The sequence below is a fragment of the Saccopteryx leptura genome, chromosome 6 (assembly GCF_036850995.1).
Source record: "Saccopteryx leptura isolate mSacLep1 chromosome 6, mSacLep1_pri_phased_curated, whole genome shotgun sequence".
NCBI classification, from domain to species: domain Eukaryota; kingdom Metazoa; phylum Chordata; class Mammalia; order Chiroptera; family Emballonuridae; genus Saccopteryx; species Saccopteryx leptura.
Window position 1 is genome coordinate 3,606,863 of NC_089508.1, and position 22,299 is coordinate 3,629,161.

The 22,299-nt window shown below is 48.6% G+C and overlaps 2 protein-coding genes across 2 annotated transcripts in view; one reads left to right on the forward strand and one right to left on the reverse strand.

Moving 5' to 3' along the window:
- Window positions 1-11,124, reverse strand: part of TECPR2 (tectonin beta-propeller repeat containing 2) — a 103,424-nt gene extending 92,300 nt beyond the window's left edge. Inside the window, exons 1-2 of the mRNA XM_066343940.1 lie at window positions 10,957-11,124; window positions 2,792-3,082 (exon numbers count right to left, since the gene is read on the reverse strand). Of these exons, the coding sequence (XP_066200037.1) occupies window positions 2,792-3,010 (219 nt within the window). The 5' untranslated portion in view covers window positions 3,011-3,082; window positions 10,957-11,124. The remainder of the gene's footprint in view (window positions 1-2,791; window positions 3,083-10,956) is intronic.
- Window positions 11,125-11,156: 32 nt separating this feature from the next.
- CINP (cyclin dependent kinase 2 interacting protein) lies at window positions 11,157-21,773 on the forward strand. Its single transcript, XM_066343952.1, has 5 exons — window positions 11,157-11,218; window positions 14,836-15,004; window positions 17,173-17,302; window positions 19,992-20,121; window positions 21,147-21,773. Exons 1-5 carry the CDS (start codon window positions 11,212-11,214, stop codon window positions 21,347-21,349), a joined length of 639 nt encoding a protein of 212 aa, XP_066200049.1. The 5' UTR covers window positions 11,157-11,211; the 3' UTR covers window positions 21,350-21,773.
- The last annotated feature ends 526 nt before the right edge of the window (window positions 21,774-22,299 follow it).

Here is a 22,299-nt window from a genome sequence, read left to right on the forward strand (position 1 = left end):
ACAATGGATGGTCAAAAATTGCATTTTAATAACTCAGGGCTGCCAAGTTTGGATTTGGGCACCAGTAAAGCACATTTTTTATTGTCCCTCAATAGGGAAAACCAGCTGAAAACAAATGCGTGGGTTTTCCTGGAGTCCTCTCCTTGTCTGCTAGGTGCCACCCAACCCTGTGGTCCCTGCGAAGCCTGGCCTAACATATCAGAGCCCAAAGGGCACATCACACGGTAAACAGGAAACTAATTCTCAGTAAAACTATAAAACTGCCAGCCAGGTGTCATTTGTAGCTCCATTCTGGGGAGTACTAAATTCTTTTTTTCCTTAAATGTATCTTAGTTTGATGGCTGAAAATGTAAAGTTATATATTTACATGAAAAAGAACAATAAAATGGTCATCAGCGAGACACGTGTTTTCTAAAAGAAAACTGGGCTGTAGATCCCATGAGTGCACACTGATACATGCTTGGCCCCAGCCCCTCCCCCACATGGCCCCAGGTTCCAGCCCTTCCTTCCTGTGGGCGGCCTGCCTGCTTTCTGGCCCTATCCCATACCGCTCCAGGTCTTGCTCTGTATTCCAGCTCCATGCGAACACATCTTCTGGAACAATCACTAGCAAGAAAACCCTAAGACAGTAAACTTCAATGACAAAGAACACTCATACTGAATTAAACCCAAGGGGCTAGCACAAGTACTCGACAGTGTTAGCAGTCAGAAGAGTAAGTACTTTGGGAGAAGTACAAATTGGGAGATGGCACCAGGAAATCTACTGAGCTGCTGAAAATGTTCTACATCTTTTTCTTTATGATTTTACTCATTGCCTGACCAGGCGGTGGATAGAGCATCAGACTGGGAAGCAGAGGACCCAGGTTCAAGACCCCGAGGTCACCAGCTTAAGCACGGGCTTATCTGGCTTAAGCAAAAAGCTCACCAACTTGGAGCCAAGGTCGCTGGCTCAAGCAAGGGGTTACTCGGTCTGCTGAAGGCCCACAGACAAGACACATATGAGAAAGCAATCAATGAACAACTAAGGTGTTGCAACGAAAAACTGATGATTGATGCTTCTCATCTCTCTCTGTTCCTGTCTATCCCTCTCTCTGTCCCTGTAAAAAAAAAAAAAAGATTTTACCCATTGACTTTACAAAGAGAGGGGAGAGAGAGAAGGGGAGAGAGAAGTATCAACTCATAGTTGCTTCATTTTAGTTGTTCATTGATTGCTTCTCGTATGTGCCTTGACTGGGGGGCTATAGCAGAGTGAGTGACCCCTTGCTCAAGCCACCAACCTTGGGCTTCAAGCCAGTAACCTTTGGGCTCAAGCCAGTGACCGTGGGGTCATGTCTATGATTCCACACTCAAGCCAGTGACCCCGCACTCGAGCTGGTGAGCCCATGCTCAAGCCAGCGACCTCGGGGTTTTGAAACTGGGTCCTCTGCATCCCAGTCTGATGCTCTGTCCACTGCGCCACCACCTGTAGGGAAAGGGATTGGGTATCCTGTCAATTTCTCATCTGAAACCATGGAGGCTGGAAGACGGCAACAAATATTTTTAATCCATCTTTTTTCCTGACATACTTTCATTGGGCACAGAATTCCTCGCTGAGTTTTCTTTCAGTACTTTAGAATGCTGTGCTGCCGTCTTCCAGCCTCCATGGTTTCAGATGAGAAATGGTAGTCATCCCAATCCCTTTCCCTACAGGTAATGTGTCAAATTTCCCTGGCTACATTTTTTTTTAAAGATTTTATTCATTCATTTTAGAGAGAGGAGAAAGAGGGAGGGTGAGGGAGCAGGAAGCATGCACTTCCTGTATGTGCCTTGACCAGGCAAGCCCAGGGTTACGAACTGGCGACCTCAGTGTTCCAGGTGGATGCTTATCCACTGTGCCACCACAGGTCAGGCTTCCATAGCTACTTTTATGATTTTCTTTTATCTTTATTTTTCAACTGTTTGATCATGATGTGTCTGGGCACAGATTTCATTGGTTTATCCAGTTAGGGGTTTGCCGTTGAATTCATGTCTTCCTTGTTAAGTGCTTGAAGTATTTGAGATTTCAGAGAAATTAATTTATAACTACAGTTGTAAAGATTAACTATATAATGGTCTTAAATGTTTGGGGAATTTGCTCAGTCAACTCCATAAGCTATTAATCAAAGAAAAGAAATAACAGTAGTTTTAATTTTTATACAAAAATATTAACATAAACTCTAGAGTCAATCTGTCCAAGTTCAGATGTCCATCCACTAACTCCTGACAGAGGTAGGTCCCTTAACCTCTCCGTGTCTCAGCTGTCTCCCTGGTAGGATGGGGATAATAACAATACCACCTCACAGAGTTTTGTGAGGAAGAAATGAGTTGATATATGTGTAAGGGTTAAATAACACGTCATATAATAAGTGCTACATGACTTCTAACCCTTTGTGTTATTTTAAATTGAGTACAGAGACTTCAGAAACACTGACTTTTCAAAAAAGGCTAGTAAGTTGAATATTGATTTAAATACAGATATTTGGAAACTTTTCCCTTAAACACAAAAGCCTATCTTAGTCCATAAAAGCCCACTAACAGCACAGAGTCTAAAATGATGCTAGATTTTTAGAGGCAGGATAAAAAAACAGTTAAAAACACCATTTTTAGTTATATTCCACCTCAATTACACATGATTTTAAAGTACTGCTTGGGTGAGGATTGAAGGCCATATTCTGGCAAATCGGTAGTCAACCTCCCACACTGGAACACACAAGGACATTAAACGTCGGCCAGGACACAGGCAGGCCCACGTGCAGAGGACGGCAGGACTCACCTCAAAGTTGTACTTCTTCATCCGGTTGAGGTGCCGGCAGTATAGGTAGAGCATGCCGGTGCTGCTGCCCACGGCAATGTAGTCCCCGGTGGTGTCCAGGGCCGTCAGGTAGACTGCCACAGAGCGGAAGCCCTTCTGGATCTTGGTGGGAATCGCGTTGAGGAGATAGTATAAAGGGCAGAACTCCCTGAACGTGACGGGTTCTGGTGTGGATGCCATGGCCAAGGTTTCCACAGATGATCTTCAGAAAGGAAAAGGAATGTTGATGTGGCATCTAGGGAAACCTGTGGGCTACAGAACAAGGCACTGTACTTCTCTGTCTCACCAGGCCAAACAGAAGTCACGCTTAATGGTGACAACAGGAAGCTTTCAGGGGGGTAAACATTATAGCAGGAGCTTAATTAAACCAAGGAAGTAAACCAGTAGTCATTCAGATCACTTTTGGTTTTTTTAACATTTCAATTCAAAATGTACTTAATTATGGACCAGCCCTATTAATTTATATTGTGATAAATAATATGGAGAGATGGAAAGAATATTAAAACAGTTCTGATTCTCCAGTAGCTTATGATCTAGCCAGGAGGCAAAAGAAACTGAAAATATTCAAAACCACATGGGATTAGATCCGGCTGTTGATGAGAAGAGGGAGAGAGCAGTGTGGATTCGAGTGTGGGAACGGTTTCTCTGGAAACAGCCTGAATTGTGAAGCCCGCCAGGAAGGACGGCTCAGGGAAGAGAAACAGGAAGGACTCTCTGTAACAGGAGAACAGTGAGCCAGTCCCAGAGGCAGCCACACGTGCTGCTGAGACGTCCCCAGCCAGAAGCCCATGCCTGCTCAGCGCCCAGAGCCTCAGCTACATACGCCTCTCATCTGCTCCTGAGACCATACCTCTTGGCACTTCAGACTCAAAGCGTCCCTCAACAGACACACGATTCTCACATGGCACATTATAGTTTACAAAGTGCTCACTCCTTTAACCCTTACCCTTACTCTACTGGATAGGTGGTGGCATTGTCCCCAACTTCTAGATTGGGGTAGTCAACCTTTTTATACCTACCGCCCACTTTTGTATCTCTGTTAGTAGTAAAATTTTCTAACTGCCCACCGGTTCCACAGTAATGGTGATTTATAAAGTAGGGAAGTAACTTTACTTTATAAAATTTAAAAAGCAGAGTTATAGCAAGTTTAAGCATGTAATCATAATTACTTACCAAGTACTTTATGTCGGATTTTCGCTGTTTGGCAGAATAAATCTTTATAAAACAACTTACTATAGTTAAATCTATCTTTTTATTTATACTTTGGTTGCTCTGCTACCGCCCACCATGAAAGCTGGAACGCCCCCTAGTGGGCGGTAGGGACCAGGTTGACTACCACTGTTTTAGGTGAAGGTATCGAAGGCCAGAGGCTCACAAGACTTGCCCAAGACCACGAGGCTGAGATTTGAATCTAGGTCTGTCTCTCTGAGTCCTGGGCCCTTTCCAAGGTTACAGCCACAGCTCTGACAGACAAGGAACAGCTTCAGGCAGATGCCATGACTGACTAGATCTGGAGGGACACTGGAGCCCTCTAGGTCCATGTAGGTCCAGGGAGATTTTCAAGCCCCTCTCATAGAAACTTCTTGGGATGCTGGGTTTGCAGTCTGATTGAACTGTGGGTTTTCTGTCTCTACAGAGTTGACTGACTTTCAAGCCCTCTTCTAGTGAAACTCATCCCGAAGTCCTTGTGCCGGCTGCTCTTTCTCCCAGTGTCACTCTGTTTTCCTTCTTCTCAACATGCAGTCTCTGCTAGAATGTCCCTCCTCCATGAGGCCTTGGCTGACCACTCTGAAGTGGCTCCCTGCCCCCACTAAGGGCTCTCTATCTTATCCCCTCCCCTGCTGCACTCCCTCCATACCCCCTCCTCCTTTGCCGGCCCTTTCTGGCCCCCCCAAGCCCCACAGGAACAGAGCCCACTGCCCCCCACCCCCGCTCACCCTTCCACCCCTCCCCACCCCCAAGGTGCTCAGGCACAGCAGAGGTGCTCAGTAACTATTTACTGACGACATGAATGAGTTACAAAATAATAATAATAATAAGTTGACAAGAAGGAAAGAGCAGCAAAATATCATCCTTTCTCCAGAAAGGTCCCATCAATGCTGGAATCAATTCAGAGATCTATACAGCATATCCAGTTTCCCAAGCATTTTCAGATGCCTACGTTGCTTGATCATCACAATAGCCAATACAGGTAAGCAGAGTTAACTTCAGAGAACTCTCCTAAAGTTAAGAATAATAATCTGATCACCCTCTTTTAGCAGAAATTGAGGCGCTGGGAGGCTCCAAAATCTGCCCAAGGTCACACAGTTTTTTTGGGTTTTTTTTTTTTGTTGTTTTGTTTTTTTTTTCCTTTAGTTGGAAACGGGGAGGCAGTCAGACAGACTCCCGCACGCACCCGACTGGGATCCACCCAGCATGCCCACCAGGGGGCGATGCTCTGCCCATCTGGGGCGTTGTTCTGTCACGACCAGAGTCATTCTAGCGCCTGAGGCAGAGGCCACGGAGCTATCCTCAGCGCCCAGGGAAATTTTGCTCCAATGGAGCCTCAGCTATGGGAGGGGAAGAGAGAGACAGAGAGGAAGGAGAGGGGGAGGGGTGGAGAAGCAGATGGGCGCTTCTCCTGTGTGCCCTGGCCGGGAATCGAACCCGGGACTCCTGCACGCCAGGCCGACGCTCTACCTCTGAGTCAACCGGCCAGGGCAAGGCCACACAGTTTTAAGTGCCTAATGTGACAGAAATCAGGAAGGTGAATGGTGATCCTCCTGTCCACAGAGCAGCATAGCACAAGTGTATAACTTTTTTTTTTTTTTTTTTTTTTACAGAGACAGAGAGTCAGAGAGGGACAGATAGGGACAGACAGACAGGAAGGGAGAGAGATGAGAAGCATCAATCATTAGTTTTTCATTGCGCGTTGTAACACCTTAGTTGTTCATTGATTGCTTTCTCATATGCGCCTTGACCGCGGGCCTTCAGCAGACCGAGTAACCCCTTGCTCTAGCCAGTGACCTTGGGTCCAAGCTGGTGAGCTTTCCTCAAACCAGATGAGCCCGTGCTCAAGCTGGTGCCCTCTGGGTCTCGAACCTGGGTCCTCCACAACCCAGTCAGATGCTCTATCCACTGCGCCACGGCCTGGTGAGGCACAAGTGTTTAACTTTTTAAAGGCAAGACTAAGCCTTGGTTTGTGCAAGTACTCCAGAAAGGTGGGTAAGAGCCCCATGACCCAGAAATCAAATGAGAGCCAATTCCATTGAGAAGGGCTCTGGCAGACATCTTGGGAAAGCATGTAGATCATTCATAGACACAGGTTCACACTAGAACCAAAATAACAGCAATTAACAATAATAGCAATAGCAGTACCAGCTCCCGCTATTATTTAAGAGGAGCTGTCTCAGCACATCAGTAAATTCTCACAAAACATCTGTGAGATAGGTGCCACCGTGACCTCCACTTTACAGATGAGAAAACTGTTTCCATTACAACAATCAATCCAACCTTTACAATCAATACTGCTTCTTTGGTCACAAATATTTCCATTAAAAATACAAACCCCGTCCACAACATTCCTCCTCTGGTCAGGATGCTCCCCTCTCTCATTCATTCCATCAACCCCATACTCTGGAAGATGGCCGCTGACCTTCCTGCTGACGGACGGCACCCTAATGCCACTTTGCTGAGCAGCTTTTCAAAATGCAGCCAGGACTAATATCTAATCCAAATCACTCCCTTAGCTAAACAGTGACCATATGTTGCCAGAGCACTCTAACAATTTGAATGCTTTAAGGATTCCCTCCAAAATCTCTAAGAAGCTACAATTAGTGTTCCTATTATACAATCTATTTTTAAAGTCTGGCTACAACATCTACACTGCTCACAAAAATGAGAGGATCAAGGAAGGTGCAGATACTCCAGTACTTTCAGCCTTTTGTATAACACAATTTCACCAATGAAGTAAGTTGGTTTTATACCTCATTTGCATAATTGAACAACTTTCTTTGACTTGTTTGCTTTTCTGCTGTTGTTTAATTTAAAAAATCACCTGACCAGGCGGTGGCGCAATGGGTAGAGCGTCGGACTGGGATGCAGAGGACCCAGGTTTGAGACCCCGAGGTTGCCAGTTTGAGCGCAGGCTCATCTAGTTTGAGCAAAAGCCCACCAGCTTGAACCCAAGGTCGCTGGCTCCAGCAAGGGGTTACTCGGTCTGCTGAAGGCCCGCGGTCAAGGCACATATGAGAAAGCAATCAATGAACAACTAAGGTGTTGCAACGCGCAACGAAAAACTAATGATTGATGCTTCTCATCTCTCTCCGTTCCTGTCTGTCTGTCTCTATCCCTCTCTCTGACTCACTCTCTGTCTCTGTAAAAAATAAATAAAATTTTTAAAAAATCAAAAAATCAAATGCTTTATTACTTCATATTCATTTTGAAACATCCCCTAATTTTTGTGAGCAGTATATTATATTTTTAAGTGTTAAAAAACTTTTTTTTATATTTTATTTATTGATTTTTATAGAGAAAGGAGGGGCGAGGGGGAGGGAGCCAAAACTATCAACTCATAGTTGCTTCTCTTTAGTTGTTCATTGACTGCTTTTCATACGTGCCTGGACCCGGCAAGCCAAGGGTTTCCACCCAGTGACCTCAGCATTCCAGGTCGATGCTCCAGCCACTGTGCCACCACAGGCCAGGCTACGTGTTCAAATCTTACGGCTGAACATAATGAGACTGAGGCGGTCACCTGTCTTCCAGAAGAGACTATGGTCCCATGCCTGCTGGGTAGCCAGTGCTCTGTACTGCGCTCAACCTCAGGCCATTCCTGTGCCGGCACACTCTCCTCGGCAGACGCAGTTTTCCCCCCAGTCCCTGAGCACACAGGACCTGCCCATCCTCCACACGCCTTGTGAGGAGTTCTCCACCAGGAAGCCCTCACAGACTCCCTCTCACATGGAGCTGGTCTTTGCTTCCACAGAACGCTCAGAGGGCAGCTATAGCACCATCATCATCATCACTCGTTTCTATCTCCTTCAATGGATTCTTTCTAAGTTTCTGTCCACATCCTTCTAGTCTGTATACTCTGTGGGGCTTCAGAAGACCAAGAGACAGTGCGGTACAATCAATGCTCAACACATTTTTGTTGAATTGTCTCTCTCTCAAAACACTGCCAGAATTCCCCTAGTATGAAGCCCAAGATAGAAGCCCCCTCTCCCTCAGATACAGCCATCATTATGCAAACAGTCACTGGCCTCATGTCCAGGTCCAAAGCCTGCGTCACTCACAGGCGAACACACCTGTGAACACAGCTCATTCGACCTCAGCAGTTCGCCCTCAGCTATTCTCCCGCCTCCATCGAGCTCCTCGTGCTCCGCTGCACCCACACCGCCCAGGCCTGACGCCTAAGCTTGTTTTCCTCACATGTGGCTGTTTCCTGATCTGCTCTTCACCTTTCCCAATGCATTTCCTTTATCCCATGAAGTTCCAGCCACGGGTCTGTCCAACAAGCCTGGAGCTATGGTGAGAGGCACCTTCCTCAAATCCGAAGAGTTAACCTCTTTGAGAAGACTGCAAATTCAACAAGAGTCAATTTTTTATTGAAAGGCAATGTGGCTACAAAACAACTTAAACCTAACAAAAGCTACTTCCTAGTCACTCCTTCAGAGAAGGACTGTCCTGCCTTGGCTGGTAACACAGTGGATAGAGCATCGTCTGGAGCGCTGAGGTCGCTGGTACAATCACAAGGGCTCCAGCTCAACCCCAAAGCTGAGGGTTTGAGCCCAATCAGGGCACGTATGAGAAGCGATGATTAGGAGCACAACTAAGTGGAACGAGTTGATGCTTCTCTCCATTACCCCCATCTCTCTCTCTCTCCCTTCTGCTAAGAAAAAAAAAAAGAAAAGAAAAGGCCCATCTGGCCCTGGCCGGTTGGCTCAGTGGTAGTGTTGGCCTGGCGTGTGGAAGTCCCGGGTTCGATTCCCGGTCAGGGCACACAGGAGAAGCACCCATCTGCTTCTCCACCCCTCCCCCTCCTTCCTCTCTGTCTCTCTCTTCCCCTCCCGCAGACAAGGCTCCACAGGAACAAAGTTGGCCTGGGTGCTGAGGATGGCTCCAATTGCCAGTGGAGCAACGTGCCAGATGGGCAGAGCATCGCCCCCTAGTGGGCATACTGGGTGGATCTCAGTGGGGCACATGCAGGAGTCTGTCTGACTGCCTCCTCGCTTCTAACTTCGGAAAAATAAAAATAAAAAATTTAAAAAGCAAAAAAAAAAAAGAAGAGGGCTGCCATTTCATCTCCCCACAACCCTTCTCCAAGCCAAAGAATTTAAGGAGGGCATCCCCTATGGTTCCACCAGCTTGTTCTATGGGTAGGAAGCTCCAGGGAGCAGGGACTGAGTCTGTCTGGTCCACCACAGCATCCCTAGAGACTGGGACAGTGGCTGGCATATAACAGACCTCAAATAACTATCTACTGAATGAACGAACATGGGATGTAAGATGGGTTACCAAAACCCAGCAAAGTCGGAAGCTTATCAAGATGCACTGTAGCCTGACCAGTGGCGGCACAGTGGATAGAGCATCACCTCAGTGTCCCAGGTTCAAAACCAAGGTTTTCAGCTTGAGTGTAAGCTCATCGGTTTGAGTATGGGGCCCTGGCTTGAGCAGGGGATCACCAGCTCAGCTGGAGCACACAATCAAGGTACATATGAGAAGTAATCAGTTAACAACTGAAGTGACACAACTATGAGTTGATACTTATCTCTCTCCCTTCCTCTCTCAAAAAATAAATAAATAAAAGTAAGCCCTGGCCAGTTGGCTCAGCAGTAGAATGTTGGCCCAGTGTGTGGAAGTCCCGGGTTCGATTCCCAGCCAGGGCACACAGGATAAGCGCCCATCTGCTTCTCAACCCCTTCCCCTCTCCTTCCTCTCTGTCTCTCTCTTCCCTTCACGCAGCCAAGGCTCCATTGGAGCAAAGTTGGCCCAGGCACTGAGGGTGGCTTCATGGCCTCTGCCTCAGGTGCTAGAATGGCTCAGGTTGCAACAAAGCAACAGCCCCAGATGGGCAGAGCATCGCCCCCTGGTGGGCATGCCCAGTTGTCCTGGTCAGGCGCATGCAGGAGTCTGTCACCCGGCTTCTAGCTTCGGAAAGGTACAAGGAAAAAAAAAGGAAATAAAAGATGCACTGTAGCTGGGTGTGTGAAAATATGAAGAGCCCTGCAGCTCAGAGGACCAGGAGTCACTGGAGACAAGACGCTAAGTGAAGGGGTTTCCCAGAACTCCTTTCCTTAGAGTTTACAAGACCTTTGCTACAAATAAGTCAACCCCACGTGCTGATGGCTCCAACAGATAAGGCAAGTGTGCACCCAGCCTGGTTCCACACGTTCCATCAACAGGAGCAACAGAACAGGTAAGTCCCAGCATCTCAGCGAGAAAGAGAGGAAGAACAAAGAGCAGGGAAGAGACAGAGGTAGAGCTACCCTTCGTGGAAATGCCCCACTTGCCAGGCGCTGAACCCCTTAATCTTCCCACCAAGACAAGAGGCAGAAACTGGGGTCGCCTCCAGCCGACTGGTGATGACACTGACGCTCGGTGCGCTGATGCCACCTGCCCCGCGCCCAGAGGAAGGAAGGGGCCGCGCCGCGACCTGAACCCCACTCTTGAACTTGCACGACCTATTCTGTCTCCCGGGCCGTAAAACGGGGCTGAAAGGAGTCGTCCGTGTGCCCAAGTAACCACCACTTACTGAGCACCCCCTCTGCCCCAGGTTCGTGCCGAGGCCCGGGGGGCGGACGGAGGCACCGGGGCCGAAAGGATCCACCAGGCGGCCGGGGTGCGGGTGCGCGCAGCCCCGGCGCCGAAGGGAGGGATGCGCGGGCGTGGCACAGGGGGTGGGGACCGGCGGGGCGGGGCGCGCCAGGCCGGGGGCCCGAGGACCCCGCTGGAACCCGCGCGGCCCGCGGGAGGGCCGCCGGCTGCAGCCAGGCCCGCGCTTCGTGTGAGGACGTTCAGCCTCGGGCGCCCGGCCCGGGCCAGACGAGAACGGGAAGGGAGCGGGACGGGCGGGGGTGGTCCTGAGCGGCGACGGGAGGCCGAGGAACGGATGCAGGACCGAGCGGCGCGGGCGGCGCAGCCGGACTCACCTCCCGCGGCAGCCCCTCGGGACTCGTCGGCCCCGCCGGGCCGGAGGAGGCGGGGATGGACTCTGAGCCGCGGGGGCTGCCGGGAGCCGGGTGCTTGGGCCGCGGGGACGGCCCCGCCGAGCGACGGCCGGCTCCTCAGGGAGCGAGAGTGGCGGAGCCACAAGTGGCGGCGGGAGGGGCGGGGCGGAAGTGACGCACACTCTCGTCGCCGTGGGCGGGGCCTCGGGTCTCCTTCCGGGGATATCAGCGGACCGCATGGAAGGTGCGTGAGACTGGCCAGTTTCCCGGGCTGGTTGGATGGCTGGATGGCTGGATGGGTGGCTGAATGGGTGTGAATGTTGCGGGCTCCGCCGGGAGAGTTCCGGGTTGAATGAGGTCCCTGCGTTGCCCCAGTCCGCCCGGTTGTCCCCGCGCGGGCTTTACAGTCATCCCGGGAGCCAATCAGCATGGCCGAGCCTCAGTGATTCCCTGTGTGGAAGGAGATGGTGAACGCAAAAAAGTGTCAGCAGGTCCAGACACTCCAGTTGCAGTTGTCATAATAAGTTAGCATTGGGGGAGCACCTTCTCTGAACGCCCCTCGATCCGAATTACCCGGCACAGCCCTTTCCTCCTGTACGAAAAAGCTGTCATTCAGCGAGGGCTTGTTCTGTGCCGGGTCGTGTGTCACTACCTTACGTGGATCAGCTTTGTTGAGCCTCACAACGATCTCATGAGGCCATGTCAACAGATGAGGAGACTCAGGGGATAAGGAACGTAGCCACTCACCATCCTTGACCTCACTCTGCCCTATCCCCTGACTCTGTTATTGGTCTGCCTTTCCTACTTGCCTGTGATTTTTTTTTTATAAGTCTGAGCTGGTTTTGGTTCCTAAGTGTGTGCTGAGGGTGAGGCAGACATGGTAAGTCGGATGTGGTCTTCACCCTTAAGGAGCCCCTACAGCAGGAGAGAACCCTTTAAGAGATTACATAGTACAGGCAATAAGAGCTATTTCTCCATCTAACACACTTTATCTTTTAATTGAACTTATTGAGGTGGCAGTGGTTAACATACAGGTTTCAGGTACCCTGTTCTACAGCACACTCCATATTGTTCACCTCCCCCAATCAAGTCTTCCTCCATCACCACTTACCCCCCCATACCTCCTCCACCTCCCCCACCACCTCCACAATCACACTGTTGTCTACCCATGAAGCTTATTTTGGACCTTTATTGCTCAATCCCTCCACCACCACTCCCCACTCAGTCACCCCCTCAACAGCTGTCAGCCTGCTCTCTATCTATAAAGCTGTCTCTCTTTTGCTTGTTCATTAGAGTCCACAAATGAGTGAAATTATATGGTACTTGTCTTTCTCTGACTGGCTTATTTCACTTAGCGTGATGCTCTCCAGGTCCATCCATGCTGTTGCAAACCATAAGATTTCCCCTTTTTATGGCCATGTTGTATTCCATTGTCTAAAGGTACCACAGCATTTTTATCCACTCATGTACTGATGGGCACTTAGGCTGTTTTCAGACCTTGGCTATTGTAAATAATGTTGCAATGAACATAGGGGTGCATATATTCCTTCAAATCTTTCAGGATTCTTGGGATATATTCCCAGAAGTAGGATCTCTCAGTCAAAAGGCAGTTCCATTTTAATTTTCATTTAACACATTCAACACCTACTATGTGCTGAAGTGCTGAGAAGGAACAAGACAAACATCATCCCCACTCTGCTGAAATTTATAGTCTAATGAGGCACATAGACATTAAACAAGCAAATTCACTACACTGGTGTCATAATTCTGCTGTACAGGATGTTCCAGATATCTAGTGCAGTGAGTCCTAACCTAACTTGGGATGCAGAACTTCTTTGTGGAAGTAACTTTCTAAATAAGATTATGTCCAGTGGTAGAGCGTCGGCCTGGCGTGCAGGAGTCCCAAGTTCGATTCCCGGCCAGGGCACACAGGAGAAGCGCCCATCTGCTTCTCCACCCCTCCCCCTCTCCTTCCTCTCTGTCTCTCTCTTCCCCTCCCGCAGCCGAGGCTCCATTGGAGCAGAGTTGGCCTGGGTGCTGAGGATGGCTCTATGGCCTCTGCCTCGGGCGCTAGAATGGCTGTTACAAGAGTGACGCCCCAGATGGGCAGAGTATCGCCCCCTGGTGGGCATGCCAGGTGGATCCCGGTCGGGCGCATGTGGGAGTCTGTCTGACTGCCTCCTTGTTTCCAACTTCAGAAAAATACAAAAAAAAAAAAAAAGATTATGTCACTTTCCTACCCAAAGTTTAATACTTACTTACCGTTGACTTGGAATAAATCCAGACTTCTTATCTTGGTCTATAGCAGGGGTCCCCAAACTACGGCCCATGGGCCACATGCGGCCCCCTTAGGCCATTTATCCGGCCCCCGCCGCACTTCTGGAAGGGTACCTCTTTCATTGGTGGTCAGTGAGAGGAGCATAGTTCCCATTGAAATATTGGTCAGTTTGTTGATTTAAATTTACTTGTTCTTTATTTTAAATATTGTATTTGTTCCTGTTTTGTTTTTTTACTTTAAAATAAGATATGTGCAGTGTGCATAGGAATTTGTTCATAGTTTTTTTTATAGTCCGGCCCTCCAATGTTCTGAGGGACAGTGAACTGGCCCCCTGTGTAAAAAGTTTGGGGACCCCTGGTCTATAGTGTGCTAGTTACCTGTCTCTCTCATCTTCTATTCCTCTGTCTCTGTTTCAGTCTAGCTACTGTTGGTCATTTCTTTTTTTTCAAACTCACCAGGCTTATTCCCACATTAGGGCCCGTGCTATTGACTTCTCATTCTGGTCTCGGCCTAAATGACACCTTCCATAGGGGTTCTCTAACACATGGGATTTCCTAAATGATGACAGCGGTCTAGGTGGGTTTTTTTTTAATGTTAATGTGGTGGCTTTTGGAATGGCCCTAGGTCACCTAAGGATGGTGGCTGGTTGTCAGGGAACCAGCCTTGTGATTAGATGGTGGGAGGTCATCACTTTACCTCTGGGGCCCAGCCTTGTCACTGTCTTGGGAACCAGAAAGCACTTGTGAAGCACAAAGCTCTGAAGAACTGAGGCATCAGAGTGCCTGAGAATAGTGATGAGAGTGCTGTACTCAGGCCGAGAGCATGGGAGGGTTTTAGCAGAAAATCACAACTTTACCTTCTTTCCAACCTTTGAAAGTGGTCAAAGTGCTTAAGGCAAAACTTGATGGAACCATTAAGCTGGAAAAAGATCCAGCCATCTCTGGTGAGTCTTAAAATGTAAAAACAGGCCCTGGCCAGTTGGCTCAGTGGTAGAGCTTCGGCCTGGCGTGTGGAAGTCCCGGGTTCGATTTCCGGCCAGGGCACACAGGAGAAGCGCCCACCTGCTTCTCCACCCCTCCCCCTCTCCTTCCTCTCTGTCTCTCTCTTCCCCTCCTGCAGCCAAGGCTCCATTGGAGCAAAGATGGCCCGGGCGCTGGGGATGGCTCCTTGGCCTCTGCCCCAGGCGCTAGAGTGGCTCTGGTCACGGCAGAGCGACGCCCTGGAGGGGCAGAGCATCACCCCCTGGTGGGCAGAGCGTCGCCCCCTGGTGGGCATGCCGGGTGGACCCCGGTCGGGTGCATGCGGGAGTCTGTCTGACTGTCTCTCCCGGTTTCTAGCTTCAGAAAAATACAAAAAATAAAAAAATTAAAATTAAAATGTAAAAACAATTGTTTTCTCTTGTTCTGGGAGCTTTCCCAGTCATCCAGATATCATAGTTTCCACATCATTTATTTGTGCAGTGGATATAGCATTTCAGATCGTTTTACTGTTGAGAGTTACAAGGACGTTTGCCCTCCAATTATGACCATGTATTTCTTAGTAATTATGTTTCTTTTAATTATGTTTCTTTTATTGCCTATCAGCAAAGACTCTTGGAAGTGCAACACCCAGAAAACCTGTCTTGTCCGTCAGCGCGAGAAAAATTAAAGACAATGCAGCCGATTGGCATAATTTAATCCTGAAATGGGAAACCCTCAATGACGCAGGCTTTGCTACTGCAAATAATATTGCTAACACGAAAATCAGTTTATTGTAAGTATGGCTAGAGCTCCTCCGAGCTTTTCACCCTGAATGATTGGGCACAAGTTCTCTGGAAGTCTCCGGGTGAGAAGGGCGGTCTCTATTGACATGGATAAATTAAATTATATTAAACAAACAAACAAAAAAAGCAAACAAGTGGTAAAATTATATATGCAAGTAAGAACTCTATGTGTACATTTAAATATAAAATTATTCTACATCCTGTTCATGGTTACATCTGGATATAAAATTACAAAAAAGGATTGTAAGGGCCCAGGCTCAGTTCATGATACTGGGCTCTTCTAGGAAGAATGAGTTTTGGGGTGATAGGGAAACAGGACTTTATCTTTATGATGTTGCATTTTACTCTGTGATACTGTTATTTATATAAGAAATACCCACTTGGTCGTCCTCCCTGTTCCTGACACCAAGCTCCCAAAACCCTTACTAACTGATAAGAGCAGTGGGAGAATCTTCTGTCCTCAAACAAGTTCCAGTTCCTGAAATAGCTCCAGAGTGAAAGAGATGAAAAGAGCGTCTTCTTATTCTTAACAAGCTCCTTTCAACCACGCCCGAGTTTATATTAATAAGGCCACTTTTGTAAAGCCCCCTAAGGATGGGGGCTGGTTGCCAGGGGAACCAACCAAGGCACTGGGGTTGAAACTTGAACCACACCTTCAGCCTCACCTCTGAGGGAGGTGGGAGGGGCTGGTGGTTGAATTAATCACCTTAGCCAGTGGTTCCATCCCTCATGCCCTGCATACTGAAGCTTCTGTAAACACCCAAAAGGATGGGGTTTGGAAAGCTTCCGAGTTAGTAGACAAGAACACCTTGATGTGCTGGAAAGGTGCCCCCAAACTCCACAGGGACAGAAGATCCTCTTTGGGACCCTTCTGGACCTTGTCCCATGTACCTCTTCATTTTCATATTCTTTTAATATCTTTTTTTTTTTTTTTCTTTTCATTTTTCTGAAGCTGGAAATGGGGAGAGACAGTCAGACAGACTCCCGCATGCGCCCAACCGGGATCCACCCGGCACGCCCACCATGGGGCGACGCTCTGCCCACCAGGGGGCGATGCTCTGCCCATCCTGGGCGTCGCCATATTGCGACCAGAGCCACTCTAGCGCCTGGGAGAGAGGCCACAGAGCCATCCCCAGCGCCCGGGCCATCTTTGCTCCAGTGGAGCCTTGGCTGCGGGAAGGGAAGAGAGAGACAGAGAGGAAAGTGCGGCGGAGGGGTGGAGAAGCAAATGGGCGCTTCTCCCGTGTGCCCTGGCCGGGAATCGAACCCGGGTCCTCCGCACGCTAGGAATATCTTTTGTCATAAATCAGTAATCTAATGAGTAAACGGTTTCCCTGAGTTCTATGAGACAGTCTAGCAAATTAATTGAATTCAAGGGGATTGTGGGGTCCTCTGATGTATAGCCCCTCAGTCAGAAGTACAGTAACAACTTGGACCAGAGCAGGGTCACTCTTGGGGTCTGAACCCTTCATCTCTGAGATCTGATGCTGTCTCCAGGTTAGATCTATATGTGTGTGTGTATATATATATATATTTATATATATATATATTTTAATTTCTCAAAGTTATGATTATATACATGTATCTTCCAGCTTACTGTGTCTACAGGCCAGAGTCTAGACACTTTCGTTCCTGGCCTCTGCTGCTGGCCCGTGCCATTTTCTTCAAACACCTCACGCACTTGGGGCCTCCACTGCCTTTTTTCCTGGTGGAGCCCTGCTCAACCAGTCCCATGAGATGCTCTGACATTTTCTATTCTATATTAATGTTGACGTTTTTCTTTAAGTGTTGATTGTGACTCCACTAGACTAATTTCTTGCCCCATGGGTCAGAGCCTTCGATTTACAAAATGCATTCCTAGCTTGTGAACTCCGGAGAACGGCCCATGTCTTAGTCATCTTCGTCACCTAGCACTACACCCTCCACTGAGGATGCTACGGGGCTGAGTATAATTGACTTATTCCAGCGCAAAATTGAGTAGCTGATGGATGCATTCATTGTATATGTAAATAAGTCAGCACACCTTTAATGACACGAAGCAACACCTTTGCAAAATGTCTGACATTGTTACACAGACTTTGAGTTTTCTCGGGTTTATCGTAACCAGCCGAGGAAACTTACAGAATGTATTTTATTCCCACCCTTCTGTTTTGTCCAGGAGTCAAGACAGCATGGAGTTAGAGAGCGGCAGCCCAGCCTGCGAGGGAAATGCAGAGCAGAGGCCTCCAGGATACAGCAAGGAGCTCGAGGTGCTGTGCGAGGAGCTGCAGGCCACCTTAGACGGCTTGGTAAGGTCCAAAGACCCAGCCACCTGTGCTCACTGTCCCTGACTCCCAGGGGCGCACTTGGGGTTTGCCTGGCTCTCAGCAGCGTTCCATGCTGGGGACAGTCTTTCCTGCTCAGCCATTGGTCCCCCCCTCCCCCGCAGCCTTCTCTGCAGGTCTCTGCCTTTACCTGTCCCGTAAGTATTGACGTCCCCAAGATGCTGTCCAAGACCTTTTTTCTTTTGATCCTCTGTGTTGTCTGGGGCAATTTTACCCCTTGAAGGGCTCCACAGTAAATATTTTAAGACCTTGTGGGCCCCCTAGCCTTTCTTGTCACCACTCAGTTCTGCGAGGTGTTGCCACAGCAGCCAGAGACAGTACGGAGGCGAGTGGCTGTGGCTGTGTTCCAGCAAAACTACATTTGTGGACACTGAAATTTGAATTTCATATAATTTTCATGTGTCACAAAATCTTTTGATTTTTTTTTTTTTTTAACCATTGAAAAATGTAAAACCTTCCTAGTCAGGGAACACAGGAGAAGCGACCATCTGCTTCTCTCCCCTTCCCTCTCCCCCTTCTCTCCCACTTCCCCTCCCACAGCCAGTGGCTCGATTGCTTCTGGCTGCTTTGCAACACCTCAGTCCTGGGCGCTGAGGATAGCTCCATTGGAGCACATCGCCTCAGGTACTAAAAATAGCTCTGTACTTGAGCATCAGCCTATGATGGGATTGCCAGGTGGATCCCAGTTGGGGCGCATGCAGGAGTTTGCTTCACTATCTCCCCTCCTCTCACCTAAAAAAAAAAAAGTAAAATCAATTCTTAGCTTGCGGGTTGTACCAAAACAGGCTGTGGGCTGTTTGGCCTCTGGGCCTCTGGTCTCGCACATAAGCGCCACTCGTAAATGGTTGTTGAATGAACTGATGACTGAATTTCAGTGTCCATCATGCTGGCCACCAAATATGGACAAGACATGTCACCTGTTTGCCGGGCACAGGAATAAGTGTTTATACATGGTCGAATTTGGATAGCTATAGCTCACCTGTGAACATAAAATCTTTCTGTTAACCTTTTCTGATAGAAATGTTTCTAATGCTTTACAAGCTTCCTTGCCTTTTAAAACAGCGTATGTCAAATGTAATCTATTTCTTCAGGATACCACTTATTCAGATTTAGGATTCCACCTGCTGCTATAAGGCAGACTGGACAGGCTTACCTAGGTTTAAGTCTTTCAGAATACAGCGCTAGCCCTTTTAAATATCACACCACTTGTAAGATGTAGATGCTTCAGAAACACTGAAATGAGAAAATAAATGGTACATTGAGGACATCCCAGTAAGTCAGCCCTGTCTCTTAGATTGAAATGTGATACTGACTACAGGATATATATTTTTTTAATGTTTATGTTGTTGATTTTAGAGAGAGGAAGGGAGGGAGCAAGAGAGAGAGAGAGGCAGGAACATGGATCTACTCCTGTATGTGCCCCGACCAGGGATGGAGCCCACAACCTCTGTGCTTCCGGACGATGCTCTAACCCAGTGGTCAGCAAACCGTGGCTTGCAAGCCATGTGCGGCTCTTTGGCCTCTTGAGTGTGGCTCTTCCACAAAATACCACGTGTGGGCGCTACCTCGATAAGGAATGTACCTACCTATATAGTTTAAGTTTAAAAAATTAGGCTCTCAAAAGAAATTTCAATCGTTGTACTGTTGGTATTTGGCTTTGTTGACTAATGAGTTTGCCGACCACTGTCCTAACCAACTGAGCTATCCAGTCAGGGCTGTCTGTGAGGTGTGTGTTTTTTTTTTATGCTTGATCCTTTCACCTTTTTCACGCAGCCCTCCAAACCCCTTCCCCTCTGACAGCTGTCAGTCTGCTCTCTGTATCTACGAGTCTGTTTCTACTTTGTGAATTTATTTTGTTCGTGTAAGTGAGATCATATGGCACTTGTCTTCCTCTGCCTGGCTTATTTCACTTAACGTGATACTCTCCAGGTCCATCCACTGATGCTGGAAAGGGTGAGGTGTCCTTCTTTTGTACAACCGAGCACCCATTTGTATAATTTAACAAACCTTTATATAGCTCTAGCTTGGTGCTTCACAGTGGACTTAGTCCTCCTCACCCCCTGAGAGAGCAGGCACTTTGTCAGACCCCCTGCGCTGGCCCATCATCTACAGCAGGGATGGTGTCCACGTCTGCCACAGATGTTACCCGTCTCTGCACGGAGCGTGGCTACACCGGGACACCATCAGTCAGGTTCTCATCGGTTCCTTCCTGAGTCAAGTGTGTGGAGCTGCCTTTCGTGATTATCATTTTATAAACAAGGAAACAACCTCAGAGAGGTTTCAGTAATGATTCTCTTGTGTCTCCTTCCACAAAAGCAGAAGCCTGTCTCATAGTTGTTCCCTCCCTGTCCTCGGTGCTAAAAATAAATTAGTACCCTTGGGAAATCTCAGTGGCACACAGCAAGCTCTCTCCAGGACTGGAAATCTGGGTTTATTACTGAAGTAATCCAGATTAATGAAATCACAGCAACCGTCTGTCTGTCTGTCTGGAAATCTGCTGTACATGGCATTAATGGTGTTGAATTACTGTATTGGACTTTCGGTCTCAACAGAACTTAACATGTCTTAGCCTTGAAATTTTAGACTTACTGAATCCACGACTAGAGTCGATTTCACATCTTGTTCTCATATTCCAAATTAATATATTTTTCAGAGCAAAATACAGGTGAAAATGGAAAAGCTGTCTTCAACTACTAAGGGGGTTTGTGAACTGGAAAATTACCATTATGGGGAAGACAGCCAGCGGCCCCCCCTGTTTCACACGTGGCCCACGGTCCATTTTTGTAAGTACTTTGTGCATTGATTTTCAAGGCTGGGTTAGGAGAGTCTTGGGTGTCGTTTAGGTCTGGTACGCGAAAGAGCCGACAGACAGGCTTTGAAATTTAATTCCGGGGATCCGTTCCCGGGGAAGGAGATGGGAGCATCGTCAACAGAGCATTTACTCTTGGCTTCCATCACCTAGTTATCAAAGAATATTGAAAATGCAATTAGACCCGCCCTTGCCGGTTAACTCTGTGAAGAGTGTCCGTGCATCAAAGTTGCCTTTTCGATCACCAATCAGGGCACACACAGGAACAGTTCATTGTTCCTGACTCTCTCTCTCTCTCTCTCTCTCTCTCTTTTCTCTATTCCCCTTCCTCCTCTCTCTCACTAAAATCAATAAATCTGATGTGAATGAGTTAACATTAAAAAAAAAAAAAAAGAAAATGCAATTAGAGACCCACAGAACAAATGACCAATTTGAGCCTTTTTAAATCAGTGGGTAGAATGAGGTGCATCTCTTCTGCAAAGGCAGAAGTCTATTTTTTTTTTTTTGCTTTTTGTTTTATTTTAACAAAAAAATAATAATAAAACTTCATTGCCCCTCATGGAAGAAGACTGCTTGGAAAATGGAATCCATTACTTTAATAAGCTCTATGAGGTAAGGTCATTTTTAGCTTTATTCGTTGAAAAGAAGGGCTAAGCTATTTGATACGAATCTGAGCTCTCACCGTTTGATCTCAGTGAAGGAGAAAAGGGTAGAACCAGCTAACGTGGCGTGTGCTGAACCACTGTCTGTGTGAGGTCTACTGTCTGTTTGTAACCCCCGCAGGCTCTTAGTAGTGAGGAGGTCAGAGTTGCTTTTCCTGCCTTGCCGGTCATCTCCGGCCAGGGCACCAGCCAGGGTGGGCGCGCACGCACCATCCCTCATCTCGGTGCTGTTGCCAGTTCTGGTGGTGACCAAGGAGCTTTCGGGAGCAGCGAGCCTCGCAGTCAGGGCCGCCTCCGTGCGTTGCCGTGGTTGGAGGGGGACGCTCATTTCTTCCAGGCGAGGCTTCCCGCCGGCTCGCAGACATGTACCGGGAGGAGCTCGTGCTGAAGCGCACAGTTGTCGCCGAGCTCGCGCACAGTGCTGACCGTGACCTCACCCTGACCTACTTGTCCCTGTGGCTGCACCAGCCCTACGTGCGCAGTGACAGCAAACTGCTTCTGGAGAGCATGCTGCTCGAAACGGGGCACCGAGCCCTGTGAGCTCCCTGCCACCGCCTCACGCGAGATCTCCGGGCCCCGCCACTCCCTCGGCAGAACCGAGCCCTGTGAGCTCCCTGCCACCGCCTCACGCGAGATCTCCGGGCCCCGCCACTCCCTCGGCGGAACCGAGCCCTGTGAGCTCCCTGCCACCGGCTCACGCGAGATCTGGCCCGCCACTCCCTCGGTGGACAGTCTTGCGTGTGGGACCCAGGCCTGAACCCCAGTGGCATGCCCCGGCCTCTGGCATGGCCACCCGCTGACCTTCTGAGGGTCTTCCAGACGGGACCATTTCACCAGCTCCCTGTGGCCTCTCCAGACACATGCTGCTGCTGTGTGCCACCTGCCATTCAGCATCATCTGCACCCGCTGTGACACTGTCCCCCATGAGGTCCTCAGCATGAAATAAATGAGTTCCTTAACAGAATGATGGCGTGATCCTACTCTTGTGAATCAAGTGTATTTTACACAGATGACATTTGTGTAGAAATTCCTGGTTTAGCCCTGGCCGGTTGGCTCAGTGGTAGAGCGTCGGCCTGGCGTGCGGAAGTCCCGGGTTCGATTCTTGGCCAGGGCACACAGGAGAGGCGTCCATCTGCTTCTCCACCTCTCCCCCTCTCCTTCCTCTCTGTCTCTCTCTTCCCCTCCCGCAGCCGAGGCTCCATTGGAGCAAAAGATGGCCCGGGCGCTGGGGAAGGCTCCTTGGCCTCTGCCCCAGGCGCTAGAGTGGCTCTTGTCGCGACAGAGCGATGCCCCGGATGGGCAGAGCATCGCCCCCTGGTGGGCATGCCGGGTGGATCCTGGTCGGGCGCATGCGGGAGTCTGTCTGACTGCCTCCTTGTTTCCAGCTTCAGAAAAATACAAAAAAAAAAAATCCTGGTTTAGTATTTTTACTTTACCTGTATTGTTTGAAAATTTTAGACTATAGTAGTTTTGTAATTGTGGCTAATGTT